At 42.8% G+C, this 21,445-nt stretch overlaps 1 protein-coding gene across 10 annotated transcripts in view; it reads left to right on the forward strand.

The window, feature by feature from the left end:
• The window catches only part of LOC122557037 (utrophin-like), a 688,507-nt gene that overhangs the window by 638,517 nt on the left and 28,545 nt on the right, over positions 1 to 21,445 (forward strand). For all 10 annotated transcript variants that reach the window (XM_043704260.1, XM_043704256.1, XM_043704261.1 and 7 more), the window contains 2 exons: positions 8,652 to 8,717; positions 14,335 to 14,493. In XM_043704260.1, the coding sequence (XP_043560195.1) occupies positions 8,652 to 8,717; positions 14,335 to 14,493 (225 nt within the window). The remainder of the gene's footprint in view (positions 1 to 8,651; positions 8,718 to 14,334; positions 14,494 to 21,445) is intronic.

Below are 21,445 nucleotides of genomic sequence, written 5' to 3' on the forward strand. Positions count from 1 at the left end.
GGGGCTCATTCTGGGGTAGGTGAGACCTTTACAAAAAGGATGGTCTACACCTGAACCAGAGCGGAACCATTATCCTGGGGTGGGTGGGGGGGAATTTGCAAATGCTCTTCAGGAGCATTTAAACTAATTCAGCTGGGGGTTGGGAACCTAAATTGGTGTTCCAGTGTCCAGGAGGTTGAGAGTAGTGAGGTCAGAAATAAGGTTTCAAGGTCACAAGATGCACCGGTGGTTTCAAGTTTCTACTTCAGTGCCAGGAGCATCTGGAATAAGGTAGGTGAACTTGCAGCATGAGTTGGTAGCTGGGATTTTGTTGTGGCCATTTTGGAGACATGGATAGAGCAGGGACAGGAATGGTTGTTGCAGGTTCCAGGCTTAGACGTTTCAGTAAGAACAGAGAAGCTGGTAAAAGAGGGGAAGGTGTAGCATTGTTAGTCAAGGACAGTATTATGGTTGCAGAAAGGACGTTTGAAGACTTGTCTACTGATGTAGTATGGGCTGAGGTTAGAAGCAGGAAAGGAGACGTCACCGTTTTGGGAGTTTTCTATAGGCCTCCAAATGATTCCAGAGATATAGAGGAAAGGATTGCAAAGATGATTCTGGATAGGAAATGCTGTACTTCGAATACTTTACATGGGTCAGTTTTTGTCCAATGTGTGCAGGAGTGTTTCCTGACACAGTCTGTAGACAGGAGAAAGTGGGATCTTCAGATGCTGGACATCAGAGTCGAGAGTGTGTTGCTGGAAAGGCACAGCAGGCTGCATTCCTGATGAAGGGCTCCAGCCCGAAACATTGATTCTCCTGCTCCTGGGATGCTGCCTGACCTGCTGTGCTTTTCCAGCAACACACTCTTGACAGTATGTCGACAGGCCACAAGAGATGAGGCCACATTGGATTTAGTACTGGGCACTGAACCTGGCTATGTGTTAGATTTGGAGGAAGGTGAGCACTTTGGTGATAGTGACCACAATTCGGATATGTTTACTTTAGCAATGGAAAGTGATAGGTATTTACTGCAGGGCAAGAGTTATAACTGGAGAAAAGGCAATTATGATGTGATTAGGCAAGATTTAGGATACATTGGATGGAGAAAGAAACTGCAGGGAATGGGCACAGTTGAAATGTGGAGCTTATTCAAGGAACATCTGTTGCGGGTCCTTAATAAGTATATACCTGTCAGGCAGGGAGACAGTGATCGAGTGAGGGAGCCGTGGTTTACTAAGGAAGTTGAATCTCTTGTCAAGAGGAAGAAGAAGGCTTATGTGAGGTGTTAGCAACTCTGGAAAGTGAGAGAATAAAAACCTGCCCTGGGACAGATTGGATTTATCCTCGGATTCTCTGGGAACCCAGGGAGGAGATTGCAGAGCTTTTGGCTTTCATCTTTACGTCGTCATTGTCTACAGGAATAGTGCCAGAAGACTGGATGATAGCAAATGTTGTCCCCTTGTTCAAGAAGGGGAGTAGAGACAACCCTGGTAATTATAAACTAGTGAGCCTTCCTTCGGTTATGGGTAATGTGTTGGAAAAGGTTATAAGAGATAGGATTTATAATCATCTAGAAAGGAATATGTTGATTAGTGATAGTCAGCAAGAGTAGGTCGTGACTCACAAATCTTCTCTTTGAGAAGGTGACCAAACAGGTGGATGAGGGTAAAGCAGTTGATGTGGCGTATGTAGATTTCAGTAAAGCGTTTGACAAGGTTCCCCATGATAGACTATTGCAGAAAATACGAAGGCATGGGATTGAGGGTGATTTAGTGGCTTTGATCAGAAATTGGCTCGCTGAAAGAAGACAGGGTGGTGGTTGATGGGAAATATTCATCGTGGAGTTCAGTTACTAGTGGTGTACCACAAGGATCTGTTTTTGGTCCATTGCTGTTTGTCATTTTTATATGTGACCTAGAAGAGGGCGTAGAAGGATGGGTTAATAAATTTGTGGATGACACTAAGGTCTGTGGAGTTGTGGACAGTGCCAAAGAATATTGCAGATTAGAGGAAGATAGATAAGGTGCAGAGCTAGGCTGAGAGGTGGCAAATGGAGTTTTATGTGGAAAAGTGTGACGTGATTCACTTTGGAAGGAGCAATAGGAATAGAGTACTGGGCTAATGGTAAGATTCTTGACAGTGTAGATGAGCAGAGAGATCTCGGTGTCCATGTGCATAGATCTTTGCAAGTTGCCACCCAGGTTGATAGGGTTGTTAATAAAGCGTACGGTGTATTAGTTTTTATTGGTAGAGGGATTGGATTTCAGAGCCACGAGTTCATATTGCAGCTGTACAAAACTCTGGTGCAGCCACACTTGGAGTTTTGCGTACAGTTCTGGTAACTGCATTATAGGAAGGATGTGGAAGCTTTGGAAAGAATTCAGAAGAGATTTACTAAGAAGTTGCCAGCTATGGAGGGAAGGTCTTAAGAGGAAAGGCTGAGGGACTTGACACTGTTTTCATGAGAGAGAATAAGGTTGAGAGGTGACTTAATTGAGATATATAAGATAATCAGAGGGTTAGATAGGGTGGGCTGTGAGAGCCTTTTTCCTTGGATGGTGATGGCTAGCACGAGGGGACATAACTTAAAATTGAGGGGTGATAGATATAGGACAGATGGCAGAGTTTCTTTACTCCAAGAGTGGAGGCACGTGGAACGCCCTGCGTGCAACTGTGGTAGACTCGCCAACTTTAAAGCCATTTAAATGGTCATTGGATAAATATAAGGACTAAAACAGAATAGTGTAGGATAGATAAGCTTCAGATTGGTTCCACAGGTCAGTGCAACATTGAAGGCCAAAGGGCCTGTACTACGCTGTAATGTTCCATGTTCAAATGCCTTTTGAAATATTATGTAACTCCCTCACTTTCAGGCTATTTTATTCATTCATGGCATGTGGGCATCACTGGCAAGTGCATTCCAAATCATCATAACTCTTTAGTTGAAAACTTACTCCTTATTTCCACAAAATGTTTTGAAACCAACATTTCAAATTATGAGACAGTGAGGACTGCAGATTCTGGAGATTAGAATTGAAGAGTGTGGTACTAGAAACGCACAGCTAGTCAGGCAGCATCTGAGGAGCAAGAGAGTCAACGTTTTGAGCTTAAGATCTTCATCAGGAATGACGGGGTGGCTCAAGGGGGCTGAGAGATAAATGGGAGGAGAGTGGGGCTGGGGAGAAGGTAGCAGGGAATGTGATAGTGGATGAAAGTAAGGGTGAAGGTGATAGGTCAGAGAGGAGGGTGGAGCCGATAGGTGGGAAGGAAAATGGACAGGGAGGATCGGTCAAGAGGGCGGTGTCAAGTGGAAGGTTGGATCTGGGATAAGGTGGGGGAGGGGAAATGTGGAAACTGGTGAAATCCACATTGATTTCATGTGGTTGGAGGGTCCCAAGGTGGAATATGAGGCATTCTTCCTCCAGGCATTGGGTGGCTAGAGCTTGGTGGTGGAGGCAGTCCAGGACTTGTATGCCCTTGGTGGAGTGGAGATGGGGGACAAATTAAAGTGTTCGGCCACAGGGTGATGGGGTTGTTTAGTTTACCTGAGCCTAATCTAGTCCCATTTGCCAGCATTTCGCTTCCAAACCCTTCCTATTCATATACCCATCCAGGTGCCTTCGTCTGGCAGCTCATTCCATACATGCACCATCCTCTGCGTGAAAAAGTTACCCCTTAGGTCTCTTTTATACATTTCGCCTCTCACCCTAAACCTATGCCCTCCAGTTCTGGACTCCCCCCACCCCAGGGAAAATACCTTGTTTATTTATCCCATCAATGCCTCTCATGATTTTTTAAACCTCTCTAAGGTCAGCCCTCAGCCTCTAATGTTCCAGGGAAAACAGTAGCAGCCTATGGAGCCACTCCCGACAGCTCAAATCCTCCAACCCTGGCAACATCCTTGTAAATCTTTTCTGAACCCTTTCAAGTTTCACAACATCCTTACAATAGGAAGGAGAGCAGAATTGCATGCAATATTCCAAAAGTAGTCTAACCAATGTCCTGTACAGCCGAAACATGACCTCCCAACTCCTATACTCGGTGCTCTGACAAATAAAGAAAAGCGTACCAAACACTTTCTTTACTATCTTATCTATCTGTGACTCCAATTTCAAGGAGCTGTCAACCTGCACTCCAAGGTCTCTTTGTTCAGCAACACTGCCCAAGACCTGACCATTAAGTGTATAAGTCCTGCTCTGATTTGCTTTTCTAAAATGCAGCACTTCGCATTTATCTAAATTAAACTCCATCTGCCACTCCTCAGCCCATTGTACTCGTTGTACTCTGAGGTACCAATCTTCGCTGTCCACTATGCCTACAACTTTGGTGTCATCTGCAAGCTTACTAACAATACCTCCCATGTTCACATCCAAATCATTTATGTAAATGATGAAAAGTAGTGGACCCAGCCCGATTCTTGTGGCACACTACCTGTCACAGGCCACCAGACTGAGAAACAACCCTCCACCACCACCTTCTGTCTTCTACCTTTGAACCAGTTCTGTATCCAAATGGCTAGTTCTCTCTGTATTCCATGAGGCCTAACCTTGCTAACCAGTCTCCCATGAGGAACCTTGTTGAACGCCTTACTGATAGATCACATCTGCCGTTCTGCCCTCATCAATCCTCTTTGTTACTTCTTCAAAAAACTCATTCAAGTTCAGGAGACATGATTTCCCACACACAAAGCCATGCTGACTATCCCTAATCAGTCCTTGCCTTTCCAAATACATGCACATCCTGTCCCTCAGGATTCCCTTCACCAACTTGCCTATCACCGATGTCAGGCTCACTGGTCGAGAGTTCTCTGGCTTTTCATTACCACCTTTCTTAAATAGTGACACCACATTAGCCAACCTCCAGTCTTATGGCACCTCACGTGTGACTATCAATGATACAAATATCTCAGCAAGGGGCCCAGCAATCACTTCCCAAGCTTCCCTCGGAGTTCTAGGGTACACCTGATTAGGTCATGGAGATTTATCCACTTTTAGGTGTTTCAAACATCCAGCACTTCCTCCTCTGTAAAAGGACATTTTTCAAAATGTCGCCATCTATTTGCCCACATTCTGTGTCTTTCATGTCCTTCTCAACAGTAAACACTGATGCAAAATACTCGTTTAGTATTTTCCCCATCTCCTGCAGCCCCACACATAGGATGCCTTGCTGATGTTTGAGGGGCCCTGTTCTCTCCCTCGTTACTGTTTTGTCCCTAATGTATATATTAAAACCCTTTGGATTCTCCTTAACCCTATTTGCCAAAGCTGTCTCATGCCCCCTTTTTACCCTCCCGATTTCCCTCTTAAGTAAACTCCTACTGCCTATATACTCTTCTAAGGATTCAGTCAGTCCCTCCTGTGTAGACCTGACACATGCTTCCTTCTTTTTCATAACCAAAACCTCAATTTCTCTAGTCATCCAGCATTCCCTACACTTAACAGCCTTTCCTTTCACCCTAACAGGAATACACGGTCTCTGCACTCTTGTTATCTTATTTTTGAAGGCTCCTATTTTCCAGCCGTCCCTTTACCTGTAAACATCTGCCTCCAATCAGCTTTTGAAAGTTCTTCCCTAATACCATCAAAATTAGCCTTCCTCCAATTTAGAAGTTCAACTTTTAGATCCGGTCTATCCTTTTCCATCACTATTTTAAAACTAATAGAATTATGGTCACTGGCCCTAAAATGCTCCCCCACTGACATCTCAGTCACCTGCCCTGCCTTATTTCCCAAGAGTAGGTCAAGTTTTGCACCTTCTCTCGTAGGTATATCCACATACTGAATCAGGAAAAGTTCTAGTACATATTTAATAAATTCCTCTCCATTTAAACCCTTAACATTATGGCAGTCCCAGTCTATGTTTGGAAAGTTAAAATCCCCTACCATAACCCACCCTATTATTCTTACAGATAACTGAGATCTCCTTACAAATTTGTTTCTCAATTTCCCTCTGACTATTAGGGGGTCTATAATAAAATCCCAATAAGGTGATCATCCCATTCTTATTTCTCAGTTCCATCCAAATAACCTCCCTGAATGTATTCCCAGTAATATCCTCCCTAAGTATAGCAGTAATGCTATCCCTGATGAAAAACGCACTCCCCTTTCTCTCTTGCCCCCCTTTCTATCCTTCCTATAGCATTTGTATCGTGGAACACTAAGCTGCCAGTCCTGTCCATCCCTGAGCCATGTTTCTAAAATTGCTATGCTATCCCAGTCCCATGTTCTTGACCATGCCCTGAGTTCATCTGCCTTCCCTGTTGGGCCTCTTGCATTGAAGTAAATGCAGTTTAATTTATCAGTTCTACCTTGTGTACTTGGTTCCTGATTGCCCTGATTGTTTGACTTGCTCCCTTCCCACCTGTATCAGTCTCAGATTGATTTCTTTTCTCACAATTTGCATGGGTCCCATCCCCCCACCTTACTAGTTTAAATCGTCTCAAAAAACTCTAACAAATCTCCCTGCCAGTATATTAGTCCCTTCCAATTCAGGGGCAATCCATCCTTTTACAAGTCACTTCTGCCTCAGAAGAGATTCCATTGATCCAAAAATGTGAACCATTCTCCCTTGCACCAGCTCCTCAGCATTCATCTTCTCTATTCTCCTATTCCTATCCTCACTAGCTCGTATCCCCTGGAGTAATCCAGATATTACTACCCTCGAGGACTTCCTTTTTAAATTCCTGCCTAACTTTCTTTATTGTCCCTTCAGAATCTCATCCATTTCCCTTCCTATGTCATTAGTTCGAATGTGTGCAATGACCTCCTGCTGGTCCCTCTCCCCTTTGAGAACATTCTGCACCCTCTCTGAAACATCCTTGATCCTGGCACCAGGGAGGCAACACACCATTCTGATTTTTCACCGTTGGCCGCAGAAGCATCTGTCTGTGCCTCGGACTAGAAAGTCCCCTATCACAATTGATTGCTTGGAACCTGACTTTACCCCTCATTGCATCAGGGCCAGTCTCAATACCAGAAACTTGGCTGTTCATCCTACTTTCCCCTGAGAGTCCATCACCCATTACATTTCCTAAAACAGCAAAACTGTTTGAGATGGGGATAGCCACAGGAGACTCCTGCATTACCTGCCTACCCCTCCTACCTTTCCTGGAGGTAAGCCATCTATCTGACTGTATCTGTGGCTTTTCTCCTTTCCTATAACTGCCATCCATCACATCCCCTAGCTCGTGTCAATTCCTCATTGCCTCTAACTGCTGCTCCAATGTGATTCATGTGCTCTGATAAGATTCGCAAACAAATACAATTCCTGCAGACATATTCATCAGTTACATGGAAACTCTCCCTGAACTCCTACATTCAACAGGAAGAGCATATCACTTCACTTAATGCCATCTTGCTCTTTCGCAATCTACAGACCTGGAAAATAGCACCATGTTTTTGCATTAAAAAACAGTGCTCCCGGCTAACTTCGTACTTATGATTTATATTTTTAAAACTTAATCAGGGAATAAATTTCAATCAAGAAAGATTACTCTACTCACTATTGTAGATTTCCAGCAAGGTTACACATTAAAAACTGTGCACTTATCCGTTCCTGTGCTGTAAGCTCTCCCACACAGGTTTCTCCAAGGTCATCTGTGAATTTTGCAGTTTGTTAATTTTTAATGCTTGCATTAATATCTATTATGGATAGTTTTGCATTCTCCAGTACTTAATGAACATAAACTTCATGCATAGGTACAAAATGATTTTAGCTTGGCATTATGGGAGACTTTCTCATGAGTGGTTGTTTGGAAAATGTTCCTTGTACCAACCCGACCTGAAGCAAAAACACACTACTTATGCAAGATGACCAAATGCATTGCATCTCTTCTGGGTAGAGCAGCTTGCTAAATGTGAAGACTGATGAAGTGTTTGATGACATGAGTAGGAGCAAACTCTTCGAGCAATAATGAAAGCAATTCTTTTAATAAAAATCAAAGTAACTACAGATGCTGTAAATCAAAAACAAAAACCAAAATTGCTGGGAAAGCTCAGCAGGTCTGCCAGCATCAATGGAGAGAAATCAGAGTTAACATTTTGGGTCCACTGATCGTTCTTCAGCTTCCAGTTGCCTGCAACTTCAATACACCACCATGTTCCCTGGCCAACATCCCTGTCACAGGCTTGCTGCACTTCTCCAGCTCGCCTTAGCACAGGTTAGAAGAACAGCACCTCACTTTCTGTTTGGGAACCGTATAGCCTTCTGGACTCAATATCAAGTTCAACATTTTTAGAGCTTGAGCTTCTCCCATGTCCTTATCCCGACCCCTACACCTCAGGCCTTATTATCATATGGTCTGCTATTACACACAACCCGTTATTTGCCACTAACAGTCCCCATTAATACCTATTCATTTTCCGAGACTGATAGTTATTCACTCTGTTGTCTGTCCAGTTGTTCTTCTATGTCTTTGAGTTCTATCTCCACCTATTGTTTACTCCTTACCTCTTCCCACTACCATATCTTCTGCATAAAAATAGACCTTTTCCTAGCTACCATCAGTTCTGAGGAAGGGTCACTGGACCCGAAACATTAACTCTGATTTCCCTGTGCAGATGCTGCCAGACCTGCTGAACTATCCCAGCAATTTCTGTTCTTGCTTTGGTTTTGGATTAATTTGATTGTTTACCAGAATTTAATGATGTTATATGGTACCTTTTATTCAGGTTGGCACAGATGGAGAGAAAGAATGGCTCTCTGCTTACAGACAGTAGCTCAACCACAGGAAGTATGTAAGTAATTTGAAGAATTTTAATCATAGGATGGTTATAGCAGAGGAGAACTTTCAGCCCATCATGTCTGCTATTGTTCTTTGCAAGAATAAACAGTTAATCCCACACCCCTGCTGTCTGTCATAGTCTTGGATTTTTTTTTTATTTCTCTTCAGGTCCTTATCCAATTTCCATCTGAAAGTCATGGTTGAATATGCCTTCAGCACATCCTCAGGCACTGTATTGTAGATCATAACCATTTATGGCATCAAAAAATGTGTTGTCCTGTTGCTGTTTGTTCTTTTGTTCTTCACTTTCTATCCTTTTGGCTGTTGGTCCTTTTGCCAATTGGAATAATTTCTTCTTATCTACACTGTCTAGACTCCCCAAGACTGAAAAATTTTATCAAATCTCATCATCACCTGCTGTCCTTAAAGGAGAACAATTCCCAATTGTTCAATCTATCCACATAATTGGAGTCTCTCTTTCCTGGAACCGTTTATGTAAATCTTTTCTGTACTTTCTCCAATGTCTTTATGCCGTTCCTAAAGTGTGATGTCCAGAATTGAATACATTACTCTACTGAAGTCAAACCATGCCTTTATAACAAACTTGCTGACAGTACATTTCCCTGGAAATGCCACTGCAGACCTTCAACCGGTAAACAGCTTTTCACTGTTACTGTCTGTCTCCTGACATCCGTCCAGTTTTATCACACTTTACCAAAACAGTTTTGGAAATTCATCTATCATATTACTTTCCTCATCTCACTGTGTTCTCTCATCAAAAAATTCAATCAAATTAGTTGAAGATAATTCACCTTTAACAAATCATGCTAATTTTCTTTAATTACTCCACCCTACAACAAGTGTCTGTTCATTTTAACAACATTATTATTACTAAGAGCTTTCCCTGCACTGTACTTAAAGTGACTGACCATTATTTGCTAAGTTTACCCTGGCATGCATTTTTGAACAAAGGTGTAATATTTGCAATTCTCCAGTCCTCTAAAGCCACCCCTGCATCTGATGAGGATAACAATATCTTGGCAAGTGCCCCCATAATTTTCACCCTTATCAGGCCACACCTTGAGTATTGAGTGCAACTTTGGTCTCCTAGTCTGAGGAAACAGTCTCTTGCTATTGAGGGAGTCCAGTGAAGGTTCACCAGACTGATTCCCCGGATGACAGGACTGACATATGAGGAAAGACCAGATCAACTGGGCTTTACTCACTGGAATTTAGAAGAATGAGGGGGTCTCAGAAACATATAAAATCCTGATGGGACCGACAGTCTAGATGCAGAAAGAATGTTCCTGATGTTGGGAAGTCAAAAACTAGGGGTCACAGCCTAAGAATAAGAAGTAAGCCATTCAGGATTGAAATGAGCAAGCATTTCTTCACTCAGAGAGCTGTGAACTTGTGAAATTCTCTAATTCAGAAAGCTATTGGGGCCAGTTTGTTAGATATTTGCAAGAGGTAGCTGTATACGGCCCTTATGACTAAAGGGATCAAGGGGTATGGAGAGAAAGTGGGAGTGGGATACTGACATTCTGTAATTGGTCATGATCATATTGAATGGTGGCGTAGGCTCAAAGGGCCAAACGGCCTACACCTGTACCTATTTTTTATGTTTCTGCACATTAGCCACCAGGATAAATGAAGGCCAACTAGCCATCAAAAGACATGACCCACTATCACTAGTATCCCTACATACAGACGAAGAAAGACACTACTTCGACTGGAACAACTCATCCATCCGAGGACAGGCTAAACAGAGACACACGCGTGAATTCCTAGAGGCCTGGCATTCAAACCAGAACTCCCATCAATATACACATCAATTTGGACCCCATTTATCAACCTCTGAGAACAAGAACCGGAAATAATATCACCCACTTTAACAGATCGAGACACACAATAGAAAACGGGACAGAACACTAGGGCTTTAGTGGATGCTCACTGATGATGGTGACAAAACGTCTGAAAACAAACCTTCCAGTTCAGCGAGCAAACTTACAACCTGTTTCTACACAACCCACATTGTTCTACTAACTTACATACTTACAATACTGCTAGCCTCTCAGTACCTACTTTGTACTAATTTTTATCCATCCGGAGTCTCAACCATTCCTTTTCACTAAGACTTTGGTCATATCTTCTTCCTCAGTAACGACAAATGCAAATTGCTTATTTAATACCTCAGCTGAAAATGTGTTGCTGGAAAAGCGCAGCAGGTCAGGCAGCATCCAAGGAACAGGAGAATCGATGTTTTGGGTCTCCATGTGTAAATCTCCTCCTTAGGACCTAATCAACCTCACTCTCTTCTCACTACCTTTTCATTTTTTATATACCGATCGACGACTGCTAAATTCCCTTTCATGTTAGCTGCTGATTTCTTCCCAGACTATTTTTGCTCTCTTATTTTCATTTACTTTCAGTATCCAACCTAGGTTTCACTTGTGTTATCAACTTGACATCTGTTTTTATCCTTTGTTTTAGTTTTCATCTTTTTCATCATCCATAGATCTCACGCTTTATTTCCTCCTCATGAGATTGTATCCAAACTATTGTGTCTCAAAGGTAATCTATTGTTCCATTGCTGTTGTGCCTGAAAATCCTGACTCCAGTGTTCCTGTGCCAGTTCTCACCTTTCTGAAAATGGCCCAGCCCCAAATAGAACATGGATCAGTACAGCACAGAAATGAGCCCTTTGGCCTACAATGTTGTGCTGAACATGATGCCAAATTAAACTAATCCCATTTTTTTAACTCATTCATGGGATGAGGGCATCGCTGGCTAATGAGCATTTATTGTCCATCCCAGACGGCAGTTAAGAGTCAACCACATTGCTGTGGATCGGAGTCGCATGTAGGCCAGACCGGTAAGGAAGGAAGTTTGCTTTCCTCAAGGAAGGAAGCGATTAATGAACCAGATGGGTTTTTCCAACAATTGACAATGGATTCCTGGTCTTCATAGTCTCTTAATTCCAGATATTTATTGAATTCAAATTCCACCATCAGCCATGGCAAGGTTTGAACCCATGTCCCCAGAAAATTACCTGGGTCTCTGGATTAACAGTCTAGTGATAATACCACTAGACCATTGCCTCCCATGCCTGGCCTTGGTCAATATTCCTCCATTCCTTGCATATTCATGTGCTTATCTAAAAGTCTCTTAAACGCCCCTATCGTATCCCCTATCTCCACCACCACCCCGGCAGTATGTTCCACACTCATTCTACTCTGTATAAAAAAAGAACTTGCCCCTCACATCTCCTTTGAATATTCTCCATCTCACCTTTAAATGCATGCCCCCTAGTTTTAGTCATTTCAATTTTGAGAAAAAGATTCTGACCATAATTCCAAGCTATGCATCTCAGAATTTTATAATTTGGAGACGCTGGTGTTGGATTGGGATGTACAAAGTTAAAAATCACACAACACCAGGTTATAGTCCAACTGAGACCAACATGGTCATTCTAAAAAGTAAGAGATTTAACAAACAATCCAGGTATTTTTCAATATATCATTTCAGTTGCATCACACTGTAAACTTTTGCTATAAGTTCTGTCTCTTACAAGCTTATAATTCCACAACCTCCTTCACTCCTCCTGATGAAGGAGCAGTGCTCTATAAGCTCGTGCTTCCACACAGAATTTTATAGACTTTTATCAAGTCCACTCAGTCTGCTGCTCCAGAGAAAACAACCTGAATTTTTCTAGCCTCACCTTTTAATTCATACCCTGTACTCCAGGCAGCATCCTGGTAAACTTCTTTTGCACACTCTCTAAAGCCTCCACGTCATGTAATGTGGTGTCAAGGACTGAACGCAGTACTCCAAGTGTGGTCTAACCAAAGTCTTATAAAGCTACAACATGACGCCTTGACTCTTGTACTCAATTCCCTGACTAACAAAGGCAAGCATGCCATATGCCTTCTTTACCACCCTATCTATTTGTGTGCCCACTTTCAGAGCACTATGGACTTGAACCCCAAGATCTCTCTGTATATCACTCCTGTTCAGGGTCCTGCCAGTAACTGTGTACTTTTCCTTCATATTTGATCTCCCAAAGTGCAGCACTTCACACTTGATGGATTAAATTACATCTGTCATTTCTCCACCCATTTCTGCGACCGATCTATATCCCTTCTACCTGTCCACAACTCCACTGATCTTTATATTGTCTACAAACTTACAAACCCACTCATCCACATTTTCATCCATGTCATTTTTATATATCATAAACAACAGAGGTCCCAGTACAGATCCCTGCAGAACACCACAAGTCCAGGACCTCCAGCCTGAAAAACAACCTTCCAACACTACCCTCTGCCTTTTTTAGGCAAGCCAATTCTGAATCTATATAGCCAAATCACTGTGGATCTTATGCATTATAATCTTCTGGATGAACCTACCATGTGGAACCTTGGAGAAAGTCTTACTAAAATCCATGTAGACAACATCCACTGCTCTACCCTCATCGATCACCTTTGTCAAATACTCAAAAACTTCAATCAAGTTAGTAAGACATGTTCTGCCCTGCACAAAGCCATGCTAATTTTATTCTGGATTTCTTCTTGTTTGTTTTGACAGCTAATCTGTACCTTATGATACAGTGATCACTGCAATAGGTGTAGAGATAGAATTGTCAATTATATTTTATCCACTTGACAAACCTCATTCCGCAGAAGCAGATCCAGCGTTGCCTCATTCCTTATTAGCCTAGAAACATACAAATCAAGAACATTCTCTTGTATACATCAACCCCCCACCATCACCATAAACCCAGGTCTAACACCTCAGTTTATCTTACGATAATTAAAGTCACTTCCTATCCTTTATCCATCCCTCTGTAATTACCCTGCAACTTTACTTTGCGACGTCTTCCTCGTTAATTCGTGGCTTATTAAATATACCCAGTCTGTGATGCCACATTTCAAGTAAATAAATGGTCCTCCAAGTTCATCCTCTCTCCCTCTCTTTCTCTCTATCATTGTAAAGTTTTCCATACTTAGTATAGCAAACTAACTCCCTTCTTTCTTCCTCTTATCTTTCCTGAATACTTTGATTCCAAAAGTATTTAGTACCTCGTGTTGCCTTTTGTTTTGAGTCATTGGAACTGGGAAAGGAACACAAAATATGATTTGTATGGATTACCATTTAAAATACTGAATATTCAAATCAATAATTTCAGGTAATAGATAGGGATTCAACAATTTATAGCTTTAAATTAAGGGGGGGTAGGTATAGGACAGATGTTAGGGGTAGGTTCTTTACTCAGCGAGTCGTGAGTTCATGGAATGCCCTGCCAATAGCAGTGGTGGACTCTCCCTCATTATGGGCATTTAAGCAGGCATTGGATAGGCATATGGAGGATAGTGGGCTAGTGTAGGTTAGGTGGGCTTGGATCGGCGCAACATCGAGGGCCGAAGGGCCTGTACTGCGCTGTATTCTTCTATGTTCTATGTAATAATTTACTCAGTAAAGTTTGTGCTAATATGTTATAATTAAACATCAGCTGAATTTATTTATAGTGTAGTATAGCAAGCAGGACAGGAATTGATGACATCTATTAACAGTTTATGCATGACACGAGCTGTAAAAAATATGACTGCATAATTGTTTTCTTCGTACAGTGATGATGAGCATATACTGATTCAACAGTACTGTCTGACACTGGGGAGAGAATCGCCCATAAGTCAGCCCCAGAGTCCTGTGCAGATCCTCAAATCGGTGGAGAAAGAGGAGCGGAGCGAGTTAGAATGCATCATTGCCAATCTTGAAGAGGAGCAAAGGTGGACTTATTTTATTGTTTACTCTTGAAATATTCTTTCAATTATGTTGATTTTTCCTTTGAAGGTTCTTGTTTATTCTGTGGAACAAGCCCTCTCTTTCCGGCTGCCATAACTGAAGAAATTCAGCCATGTTTGTAGACTTGTTCCCCTGTCTCTCCATCTCCACTTTCCTTTTTTGAGGTACTGCATAAAATTCAGTTATCAATTGATCTATTGGCTACTACAAATAATCACTTCTTTAGTTGAGCATTCATTTTCCCCATGTCTCGATGAAGTACCTAATGATATTTTTCTGTGTTAAATATACGATATTGCTCATTTATTATTGTAATCTCCCTAATAATTTCAAAAACCTGTTCTTAACATTACTATAAGTTGCCAGCTTCCCCCTAAGAACTGTTCCCATGTTAAGCTAGTGGGCTCTGCACTTTGAGAAGCAGTACCAAGGATTTAATCACAGGAAGGATATTAGAGTCTGACTGACTGCTATTTGGATAGACATTCAACCCTAACCCTAATCCTATCGCAGCTTATGCCCAAAACGTCAATTCTCCTGCACCTCAGATGCTGCCTGACCTGCTGTGCTTTTCCAGCACCACGCTGTCGACTCTGATCTCTAGCATCTGCAGTCCTCACTTTCTCCCTGATAATTGGACAGAGTCAGCAGCAACTGATGAAGACAATGGTTTTCTTGCCTTTATAGTCACACTCCTAAAATAATTGAAATTACAACCTTGTGGTTGCCTATCTAAAAAACAGGATCCTGTTGTGAGAACATGACAGGGAAGGAGGAATTTCTGGTGAAAGCAATGTATACTTAAATTGGTATGACATTCCGTCACCATGTTGGTTGCGAAGTTGGTATGGTCAGTAGAAAAATAAACTAGTTTTATATACTATTCTGACTTTAATAATCAAGTGGATTTTTCAAAAGTGATGCTTAAAAGGGACTTGTGCGTCAATTGCTTAGTGTGTATTAGACAGGTTCTGTTTGAATCTTGAAATCTCTCTGATTTAAATCTTATTCATCAACAATATAGCCTATCCATCAACAATATAGCTAAATTAACCTTGCTTATCATCCTGTGTCTTCACACTTACCTCTGTTCCATTATTAAAGAAAATCATCCACAATTTTATGGCTTCCAAGTTTAATTTCTTCAACAGAAGAAACATCTGACTCCAATTTGTCTGAAATTTATTTTGCCTAACCGCCACAAGCTATTCCACTTGCTCAATACCTGTATTGACATGGAGCTCCATTTGCTTCTGGGCCTCAAACCCATTGAATTCCAAAAAGCCTTACCTTCTGAGCCAAAGTTCTTTAAACAACCAACATTTGATACAGATGTGGTAAATATAAACAACACCAGGGTCCACCAGCTTCCACATCATTTAGGTACAACACACTGCCAGGCCCTGCATCTCTAACTAATTCATCTTTAATTTGTATTCTTAAATTTCCTATTGGTCCTTAATTTTTAATCTGGAAAATACTTCTCTAATTTACCTTTATTCTAAATTGTTTTCTGTTCAGGTATTCAAATCAGCAGTTATTTACCAATCAGTGAATTTATGGCTTATCTTGTGATGTTACTGTTTATTAAACTGTCTAATCCCAGAGTCTCCTCCCCCATTGGCTTTTCCCTATCAGTCTGTCTGTGGGCTCCCAGGTCAGTGTACTGGACTGGAATCTCAGGCCTGCTCTGTTCCAGTGACACCCCACTGCTAGCTCCGCTTTCTCCTTATGCCCCAAATTCCCTAAGATATCACTTGGATATTAAAGAGCAGAAGTACTCACCAATGAGAGAAAAGAAGGGACTGATCACCTCCTCCCTCCTTCATAGAACATAGAAAAGTACAGCACAGTCCAGGCCCTTTCGCCCACGATGTTGTGCCAAGGATTAACCCTAGTGTAAAATAAAATAACTCAACCTACGCACCCCTCAATTCACTGCTATCCTTGTGCATGTCCAGCAGTCGCTTAAATGACCCCAATGACTCTGCTTTCACCACCACCACTGGCAACGCATTCCATGCATTCACAACTCTCTGCATAAAGAATCTTCCTCTGATGTTCCCTTTATACCTTTCTGCTGATACCTTAAAACTATAATCCCCTCGTGCCAGTCAGTCCTGCCCTGGGAAAAAAAATCCCTGGCCATTGACACTATCCATGTCTCTCATTACCTTGTGTATCTCAATCAGGTCACCACTCTTCCTCCTCCTCTCCAGAGAGAAAAGTCCAAACTTAGTCAACCTCTCTTCATAAGGCAAGCCCTCCAGTCCAGTCAGCATCCTGGTAAACCTTCTTTGCAACCTCTCCAAAGCTTCTGTATCTTTCCTCTAGTAGGATGACCAGAACGTGGAAACAATATTCCAAATGTTGTCTTACCAGGGACTTATAGCGCTGTAGCAAAACCTTGCGACTCTTAAACACCAAGATCCCTCTGTTCCTCCACACTGCCAAGAATCCTGTCTTTAATCCTGTAGTCAGTGTTCAAGTTCGACCTTCCAAAATGCATCACTTTGCATTTATCCTGGTTGAACTCCATCTGCTATTTCTCAACCCAGCTCTGCATCCTGTCTATGTCACACTGCAGCCTGCATTAGCCCTCAATACTATCAACGGCACCTCCATCCTTTGTGTCATCCGCAAATTTACTAACCCACCCCTCAACCTTCTCATCCAAGTCATTTATAAAAACTACAAAGAGCAGAGCCCTACGGGACCCTACTCAACACTGATCTCCAGGCAGAATACTTTCCATCTAGAATCACTCTCTGCTTTCTGACAGTTAACCAATTCGGAATCAAGATAGCCAAATCTCCTTGTATCCCTTACCTCCTGATGTTATGAATGAGCCTACCATGGGGAATCTTATCAAATGCCTTATTGAAGTCCATATACACCACATCCACTGATCAACCTTCGTTGACCTGTCTTGTCACCTCCTCAAAGAACTCAATAAGATTTGTGAGGCATGATCTGCCCCTCACAAAACCATGCTGACTGCCTTTAATCGTGCTACACTTTTCCAAATAGTCATAAATCCTATCCCTCAGAATTCTTTCCAAAACTTTACTGACCACAAACGTAAGACTGAATGGTCTGTAATTGCCAGGGATTTCCCTATTACCTTTCTTGAAAAGAGGAACAACATCCGCCTCCTTCCAATCCTCCGGTACGACTCCTGTGCAGAGTGAGGAAGCAAAGATCTTCGCCAGCGGCTTAGCAACCTCCTTTCTTGCTTCCCGAGGCAGTCTAGGGTAAATCTGGTCTGGCCCTGGGGACTTATCAATCTTAATCTTTGCCAAAATTTCCAGCACATCAACGTCATCAATCTCGACCTGTTCAAGCCTGTTTCTCAGCTCCTCAAAGTTCTCATTCACAACAAGGTCCCTTTTCTTAATGAAAACCGAAGCAAAAAACTCAGTTAGGACTTCCCCTATCTGCACAGACTCCATGCACAAGTTCCCTACGCTCTCCCTGATCAGCCCTACCTTCTCCCTGATCGTTCTCTTATTCCTCACGTATGAGTAAAATGCCTTTGGATTCTCTCTAATCCTTCTTGCCAGGCCTTTTTCATGCCCCCTCCTGGCTCTCCTCAGTTCACTTCTGAGCTCCTTTCTAGCAAGCCTGTAATCCGCTAAAGCTGTGCTAGATCTTTGCTACCTCCACCTTACGTAAGCTGCATTCTTCCTTTTGACGAGAAGCTCCTCTGTTCTCATCATCCAAGGTTCCTTAATCTTACCCCTTCTTACCTGTCTCAGAGGAACAAATTTGTGCATCACTCACAACAACTGCTCCTTAAACAGTCTGCACATATCTGCTGTGCCCTTTCTGTGGAACAATTGCTCCCAGTCTGTACTTGACAACTCCTGTCTGATAGCATCATAATTTCCTTTTCCCCAATTAAATATCTTCTCTTGGTAACTGCTCCTTTCCCTCTCCAAGGCTATGGTAAATGTGAGGCAGTTGTGATTACTGTCACCAAAGTGTTCTCCCACCGTGAGATCTGACACCTGTCCTGGCTCATTGCCAAGCACCAAATCTAAAATAGCCTCTCCCCTCGTCAGCCTGTCCACATACTGAGTAAGGAAACCCTCCTGAGCACACCTGACGAAAACGGCTCCATTCCTAGCCATCTGCACTAAGGGGGTTCCAGTCGATGTTGGGAAAGTTGAAATCACCCATATAAACAACCCTGCTAAATCTGCATATTTTCCAAAATCTGCCAGCTATGAGTTATTCAATCTCTCTATTGCTATTAGGAGATCTGTAGAAAACCCCCAATGAGGTGGCTGCTCCCTTGCTGTTCCTAACTTCCAACCATACTGACTCAGTAGACAAACCTTTTTCAACAACCTTCATTTCTGTAGCAGTGATGCAGTCTCTGATTAGCAATGCTACACCTCCTCCTCTTTTTCCATCCTCCCTGTTCTTTTTAAATGTTCTAAATCCTGGAACATCTAGCAACCATTCCTGCCCCTGTGAAATTCATGTCTCCGTTATGGCCACAACATCATAGCCCCAAGTACTGATCCATGCTGTAAGTTCATCACTCTTATTTCTGACACTCCTATTTCTGACACTCCTTGCATTAAAGCAGACACACTAACCGATCCCTTTGTTTCATCACATGAGAAACCTTCCCGATAGATTCACTACATCCTGTCACTGCCCCATCTACAACTGCCCGCCCTCAGATGTGTAGCTCTGATTCCCACCCCTCCGCCAAAACTAGTTTAAACCCTCCCCCGAACCACACGAGCTAATCTGCCACCCAGGACATTTGTGCCCCTCCAGTTCAGGTGCAACCCAGAAGGTATCCCAATGGTCTAGGTATCTGAAGCCCTCCCTCCTGCACCAGTCTCGCAGCCATGTGTTAAGCTGCATTCGCTGACTGTGCCTCACCTCACTATTTGTGGCACTGGTAGCAAACCTGAGATCACTACTCTACTCGTCCTGCTCCTCAGCTTCCAACCTAGCTCTCTGTAGTCACTTTTCAGATCCTCAGTCCCTTTCCTGGCTATATCATTGGTGCCAATATGTACCATGATTTCTGGCTGCTCACCCTCCCCCTTCAGAATCCTGTAAACCTGATTAGCGACATCCCGGACCCTGGCACTGGGGAGGCAACATACCTTCCGAGAGTCCCATTCCTGTCCACAAAGTCTCCTGTCAATCCATCTAACTAATGAGACCCCTACCACTAGCGCTTTTCTATTCTCTCCCCTTCCGTTCTGAGCCACAGTGCCAGGCTCAGTGCCAGAGACCTAGCAACTATGGTTTTCCTCTGATAGGCCGTCCCCACCAGCAGTATCCAAAATGATATACTTATTGCTGAGGGGAACGGCCACAGGGGATCCCTGCCATAACTGCTGGTTCCCTTTCCTCCTCCTGACTGTAGCCCAGCTGTCCTTATCCTGTGTCTGAGGAGTGACCACCTCCCTGTACTTACTCTCAATTTCTCCCTCAGCCTCTCGGATGATCCCTAGTTCATCCAGCTCCTGCTCCAGTTCCCTAACTCAGTTTTCGAGGAGCTGGAGTTCGGTGCACTTCCTGCAGATGTGGTCGACAGAGACATGTGAAGTGTCTTTCACCTACCACATTCTGCAGGAGGAACATGCAACTGCCCTATCAGCCATACCCTTCTAATCTGAATGCCTGCACAAGACTAAACAAAGGAAGAGAAGAAAAAGAAATGAGAAAACCTGAAAACTTACCGAGTTTACAGACTCTTAGTAAGGTTACAGGAGGTGGGTGGGAGGGAAGCCCTACGGTGTAGGGTCTCAGATTTAGATCTCACCCACTTAAAAACTTCCTGGCAGCCCTTGTTTCTCTCCACCCTCTCTCTTCGCCTCTCTGTTCAAAAAAGTTTGTTTTACAACTCACCTTCCCAGCAGTCCTCCGCCCCTTCCTCGCACCTCGCGACAAATCATCTAGCTCCTTGTTTTGCCAAACTCCAGTCATACTCTAATGCAACAAAGCAGCACTCCACTGCATCAAGCCTTTTACTAGTTGCCTGCAATTTTGGATTTATTTCAATTTGATTTTCAAAAATACATTTTATTCATAAAACTATCTTTATACACATACACAATCACTAAAGCAGCTTGGTTATGTACAATAGCATATGAAGAAACAGGTATTGGAGTTTGACTATTCAACAACAAACCAAAGGCATTTATTATTTGTGTAAGATTATGTTTACATGTATTTGAAGCACTGGGAGGGTCTGATAATTAAATAGGCCCCCATTTAACTTCAGAAAGACATGTAAATATTACATGTATTGCTGCCTTGTATGTATACCTAAACAGATGCAAACCTAGCTTAATTAACATGATTATTGTAGCACTTTCTTATTCGTGCAAGCAGAGATGAAGGGTGTAATTCCAGCTATGGTATAGACACACTTCCAAGGAAAAGTAAGCTGTCACTTTAGTTCCCTGTTAAGAGTCAGGTGAAATTTGCAGTTTATGTATTCCGCTGTTAATCTCAAATCAGTATCACCATTTAAGTCACTATGGACATTAGAACGTCAAGTGAGGATAGGATTGACTTTGCCTGCTCAACTCCTCCCTCTCTCCTGTCCCCAAGTCCCCAGCAGTTCAATGATCTGTTGATGATCTTCCTGTCAAGCCTCACTTGTGCTGAAAATGTGTTGCTGGAAAAGCGCAGCAGGTCAGGCAGCATCCAAGGAACAGGAGAATCGACATTTCGAGCATAAGCCCTTCTTCAGGAATGAGGAAAGTGTGTCCAGCAGGCTAAGATAAAAGGTAGGGAGGAGGGACTTGGGGGAGGGGTGTTGGAAATGCGATAGGTGGAAGGAGGTCAAGGTGAGGGTGATAGGCCGGAGTGGGGTGGGGGCAGAGAGGTCAGGAAGAAGATTGCAGGTTAGGAAGGCGGTGCTGAGTTTGAGGGTTGGGACTGAGACAAGGTGGG

Source organism: Chiloscyllium plagiosum, chromosome 15 (assembly GCF_004010195.1).
Source record: "Chiloscyllium plagiosum isolate BGI_BamShark_2017 chromosome 15, ASM401019v2, whole genome shotgun sequence".
In the NCBI taxonomy this organism is placed as follows: domain Eukaryota; kingdom Metazoa; phylum Chordata; class Chondrichthyes; order Orectolobiformes; family Hemiscylliidae; genus Chiloscyllium; species Chiloscyllium plagiosum.